Consider the following 6,188-nt stretch of genomic DNA (forward strand, 5'->3'; position numbering starts at 1 on the left):
CAAATGCGATGTGATTTCACTTATATGTGGAATTTAAAAAACAAAATAAACATATAAACAAAACCGAAACACACTCAAAGATACGAAGAACACTTTGATGATTGCCAGATGGAAGGGCGATTGAGGGGGTGAATGAAAAATAGGAAGAGATTAAGAAGTACAATTGGTTGTTACAAAGTAGTCATAGGGATGTAAGGTATAGCACAGGACTATAGTCAATAATATTGTAATAACTATGTATGGTGTCCGATGAGTACTAGATTTATCATGGTGATATATAGGGAGGGAGTTGGGAGATCGTGAAAACGGGGAAGGAATTAAGAAGTACAAATTGGTAGTTACAAAATAGTCATGGGGATGTAAAAGAAGGTATAGGGAATAATAGTCAATAATATGGCAATAGCTGTGTACAGTACCAGGTGAGTACTAGACTAGTGAGTGGGATTACTTTTTAAATTATACAAATGTCTAATCACTATGCTGTACACTTGAAATTAATACAAAATAATATTGAATGTTAACTGTAATTGAAAAATTAAAAAGGGGGGACGGTGAAGGAGAATATGGTTGAAATTTCAGGTATGAAACACATAAGTCATGAGGATGTAGTGTACAGCATGAGGAATATAGTCAATATTGTGATAGCATAGTACAGTGTCATATCGTTGCTGGACATATGGTGATCACTTCTTTAGGTATGGAAATGCTAAACAAATATGGTATATACCTGTGATATAGTGTATATTAGCTATATTTTTAAATAAAAATTATTTAAAAAATAAATGTCATGGAGCAGCCGTTTAGCTAGGGGTGGTTAGAGTGCAGGCTCATAACACCAAGGTTGCTGCTTCGATTCCCACATGCGCCCTCCACAACTAGATTAAAACAACTCCTTACCTTGGAGCTGATGGGTCCTGGAAAAACACACTGTTCCCCAATAAAAACTTTCAAAAAAATATATAAAAATAAAAAATAAAAATGTCATACTGTGCCTTTTATGTTCGACATAAATATTGAGTCCTTGTCCCCACATTTCTGTATATTGCTTGGATAATGGAGTGTGTTGTGGCTTACCCAGACCAATCCTTTTTCTGGCTCCTGAAAAAGGGAGCCAATCTTATCCATTGGGGAAAAATTGAAATTTGTCTTTGTTCCTCTAAGTCTCCAACTTATTTCCCCCTTTCCTATGTTTTATGCTGTTTCTCAGGCATCTGGTGAAGACGTCCGAAATACCCGTTATGCTCGGGCGGGTAGCGAATATTTATGAGAGGTGCAAATATAGAGGAGCCGACTCAAACACATCGTAAATAAACGGACAAGGAGGGACAGATGCCTATGAAACGGGCGCGTGGCCTTCTGGGAGTTGTAGTTCGCCTCACACACGCGCAGGCGCAATCATGGCCAATCGGCGGAAAAGGCCAATGTCCTGAGGCTGGGCGAGAGACTGCAGGGTGGGCGGTTTCGGGTGGGAAGGTGAGGCTGTGGCTGGCCTTCAAGGCCGAGCTCCGATTCCAGCCCGGCGGCCTTGGCCCCAGGTGGAGGCGTGGTAATATGAAAATGACCGAAAGCGCGCGCAGTCCTCTGGGAGATGTAGTGCGGCGCTCCCGGTTTGAAGGTGGTCACCAACTTTGTGCCGCCGTCTACCGGTGAGTGGGGTGGGTCAGGGAGTGGAAATTGAGTCTGGCCGGAGTCTGCGAAGTCGCGCTCGGATTACGAGTCCTGCTCCCGTTCAAGAGTTATGGTCGGCCACGGGGTGTTCCTTGGAGTAACCGGAAAAGAACGAGCGGCCCTCTGGGAGATGTACTCCGGTCTCGCCTGCGCCGGCGCAGTCCGGCTGGTGACGTTTGCCCGCCCTGTCCTGTCGTTTTCGGGTAGGTGAAATCGGCAGGGGTTATGGCGGGGGATGCAGAGCCGGGAGGGGATCCGGTGTCTTCCTTGTCTCGCGAGGTCGTGTGTACCCAGCTGCGTGCGTCTGCATCGAGTCCCTTTTGCTGCTTTCGGCCCGGGGCGGGTCGCTTCGGGGCGGGGCCTTGTTTGGGAGTGGTTTCAGGGCCCGAGAGGTTGGAGAAGCTGAGGAGTCCTGGTTTTGGCGGAAGGGGTAGGAATCTCCCGGCTGGGAGACACGGTCGGAGAGCCAGCCGGCCCAGACCCGTGAGAGACTGGAGCCAGCCTGACCGGCATCCCTCCCTTGCTTTAGTGGGACGTCCTGGATTCCGTGGTGGTGACGACCGAGTTAAAACCACGGAGTCATGTGGAGCCTCACCTTCCCGAAGGGCCTTCGGTCCCTGAAGGGTGAAGGTGAGGGAGACCAGAAGCACAAGACAAAATTCCAGTGGCCTGGGACCCAGAAAAGACTCGTTATATTAAGCTCTTATTGAGCACTGGTTGCATGCCAAGCACAACCCAGGCCCCTTTACTAATACAGCAAACACGTATTTAGATGTCCTGAGTGCCAGGCCCCGTCCTATACTTAAGAGCCTCTGCATACACATATCCAACATGTTCTTTGCTCATTGGAGCTCAAGAGGGGCGCGGGGAGGGGGGAGATGACAAAAATCACACTAACACATCACTGAACAGCATAAGTACTCTCATCCTGGAAACTGCCTTGAAGACAACAGCGCCCAACAGGATGGGGCAGAATCGGAGGTGCATAGTCAGTTTCATCAGGGAAGGTACAAAGACGAGGGAAACGCATCCTGCCTTGGGCCTGGGTTTTGTTTTGGGCAATCAGCCAGGGTCAAGCTTGTAAACCACCAGGAACAGGTAGTATGTATGTCTTAGCCATTAGCTTCAGTGAGCACCTATTTAGTGCCTTTCCTCTCAGCAACAGTCGCCATCACGTGTGTACAGCTGCTCCTCTCTGTTTTCAGCCCATTTCACACTTTAATTCTGGTAATCTCCATGTTGGGTCACCACCCTCATTTCATGGGAGAGGGCAACTGAGGCACACCAAGCAGTGCCCANTACTCCTAGGCCAGTCACAGGCAGTGATTGACTTGGGCCTGCACTGGAGCCCCTCCCAAACGGCCCCAGAACCAACATACAAGGTCTGACAATTCAATTAAATTTGCAAACTTGCCACCATGCGCTTACATTGGCTGCACTGTACAAACTACTCGGGAAGGTTTCGTCACTGGTATATCAATGTCTCACAGCTGTGTTCATGTGTACCTGTGGCAGAGTCTTGCTGAGTGGCATTCATTATTGTTGTTGCATGTTTTTCTGTGTCATCACGAGAATGTCTGAGGTTGAATTAAGAGCAATGAACAAACATTAAATTATTTGTTAAACTTGGCAAGAGTGGAAGTGAAATCAGGGACATATTATGCCAAGTTTATGGGGATATTGCAATGAAGAAATCGGCAGTGTACAAATGGATCAAATGTTTTTCTGCAAGGAGAGAATGCGTCACTGATGAAGAGAGGTCAGGGCGGTCAGTAACGAACAGAACTGATGAAAACATTGCAAAACTTCATCAAATTGTGCATCAAAATCATCGGCTGACTGTGAGAAGCATAGCAGAACAAGTAAACATCTATAGAAAAGTACTTAGGAAAATCTTAACTGTAAATCTTGGCATGAGAAAGTTGTGTGCATTAATAGACCCGAAGGAGCTCACCAATGAATAAAAGCAAAGGAGAGTCAAAGTTTGACAAGACCTTTTAGAGAAGCAAGGCGATGTTTGGGGCCATGTTATCACTGGTGATGAAATATGGGTGTACCAATATGATGCTGAAACAAACTGTCAAAGTGCACAATGGAAGTCAGTCATTTCTTCACAACCAAAAAAGTTCGGTCAGTCCAAATGAAGAGTCAAAATAATGTTGCTAAACTTTTTTCGTATCAGAGGGAATATTCATTATGAATTTATACCAACTGGACAGTTAACCAAGTTCACTATTTCGAAGTGCTGGAAAGGATGCATGAAAAAGTTAGACTTGAACTTTTCGCCAACAATTCATAGCTCTTGCATCACGACAATGCACCAGCTCACACAGCACTATCTGTGAGGGAGTTTTTAGTCAGTAAATGCGTAACTGTATTGGAACACCCTCTCTACTCACCTGATCTGGTCCCCAATGACTTATTTCTTTAAAGGAAATATTGAAAGGTAGACATTTGGGTGACATTCAGGGCATCAAGGGTAATACAATGACAGCTCTGATGGCCATTCCAGAAAAAGAGTTTCAAAATTGCTTAGAAGGGTGGACTAGTCACTGGCAGCAGTGCATAGCTTCCCAAGGGAAGTACTTCGAAGATGCCCATAGTGATATTCAGCAATGAGGTCTGTAGCACTTTTTCTAGGATGGGTTCACAAACCTAATTGTCAGACCTCATACTTGGAATTGGGTTTCAGACCATAGTAGAGCACCATCCAATTACTCCACAAGTGGCACACTCAAAAGGCAATTTCAACAGGCACCAGGGCCCACTGGAGCAAATCCCCCTCCATGGGGTAAGCCCTCCTGCACAGCAGCCCATAACCTGCAGATTACACAGTCGCTCAACCTGAGGATCAATACTACCCACTGATGTGCCAACAGCAATCAGGGTTCAACTATAATAGGAGGGCACACACAACCCACACAAGGGACACCCCTGGAGCACCCAGAGCATGTGGCCAGGGAGACTGTGCCACTGGGCCCCACAGGACACCTACTACATAAGGCTACTCAGCAAGACTGGGGGATATAACAGATCTATCTAATACATAGAAACAAATATAGAGAGACAGCCAAAGTGAGGAAACAAAGAATTATATCTCAAATGAAAGAACAGGAGAAAACTCCAGAAACAGAACTAAAAGAAATGGAGGCAAGCAATCTACCAGATAGAGTTCAAAACAATGGTTAAAAGGATGCTCAAGAAACTTATTGAGAACTTCAACAAAGAGAAAGCAAGCATAAAAAAGGACATGGAAACCACAAAATAGAACCAGTCAGAAGTGAAGAATACAAACACTGAAATGAAGAATGTACTAGAACAGGGGTCAGCAAACTATGGTTCACAAGCCACATGCGGCTCTTTGGGTACGTTCCATCTCAAAAGTATGCCGACCCCTGGAAGAGCCAATCCTGTCCCTCACAACAATTTAAAAATTATTCAAGAGCCATAAATATATTTTTACATAATCACCATTATATGAATAATATCCTGTAAAAATTTTATAAATGAAACTATGATAGTTTTATTTTCATTTTCAATGGCTCTTCCATCTCAAAAGTTTGCCTACCCCTGCACTGGAAGGCATCACCAGCAGATTACATGAAACAGAGAATCAAATCAGCGATTTGGAAGACAAGGTAGCAGAACACACCCAATCAGAACAGCAAAAACAAAAAAGAATCCAAGAAAAGGAGGATAATTTAAGAGACCTTTGGGATAACATCAAGCCTAACAACATTTGCATTATAGGGGTACCAGGTGAAGAGAGGGAGCAAGGGATTGAGAACCAATCTGAAGAAATGTTGAAAAACTTTCCTAACCAGGCGAAGAAAATAGACATACAAGCCCAGAAAGCACAGAGAGTCCCAAACAAGATGAATCCAAAAAGGCCCACAGCAAGACACATTATAATTAAAATGGCAAAATATCAAGACAGAGAATCCTAAAAGTAGCAAGAGAAAAGCAACTAGTAACTTATAAGGAAGGTCCCATAAAATTATCAATTGATTTCTCAACAGAAACTTTGCAGTCCAAAAGGGACTGGCAGGAAATATTCAAAGTGATGAAAAGCCAGGACCTACAATCAAGACTACTCTACCAAGCAAGGATATCATTTAAAAGATAGATATCAATTAAAGGATAGATAAAAAGCTTCCCAGATAAGAGAGCTAAAGGAGTTCATCACCACCAAACCAGTATTACAAGGAATGTTAGAGGGACTTTTTAAAGACAAAATAAATAACTATATAATAAATTTAAAATATGAATATTAAAAATGGCAATAGCTACATATCTATCAATCATTACTTTCAATGTAAATGGATTAAATGCTCTGATAAAAAACATAGGGTGGCTGAATGGATAAGAAAACTAAACACATATGCTGCCTACAAGAAACTCACTTCCAGTTGAAAGACACACACTGACTGAAAGTAAACAGATGAAAAAAATTAGTTCATGAAAACTGAAATGAAAAAAAAAAAGCTGGGGTAGCAATATTTATACCAGACAAAACAGAC

General features: G+C 43.5%; 1 protein-coding gene across 1 annotated transcript in view; it reads left to right on the top strand.

Annotated features, from left to right (window-relative positions):
- Positions 1-6,188, top strand: part of ZNF135 (zinc finger protein 135) — a 25,878-nt gene that overhangs the window by 10,254 nt on the left and 9,436 nt on the right. The window contains 1 exon segment of the mRNA XM_019631186.1: positions 1,652-1,871. Coding sequence (XP_019486731.1) covers positions 1,652-1,871 — 220 coding nt within the window.

This window comes from Hipposideros armiger, unplaced genomic scaffold, assembly GCF_001890085.2.
Source record: "Hipposideros armiger isolate ML-2016 unplaced genomic scaffold, ASM189008v1 scaffold_986, whole genome shotgun sequence".
Lineage (NCBI taxonomy): Eukaryota > Metazoa > Chordata > Mammalia > Chiroptera > Hipposideridae > Hipposideros > Hipposideros armiger.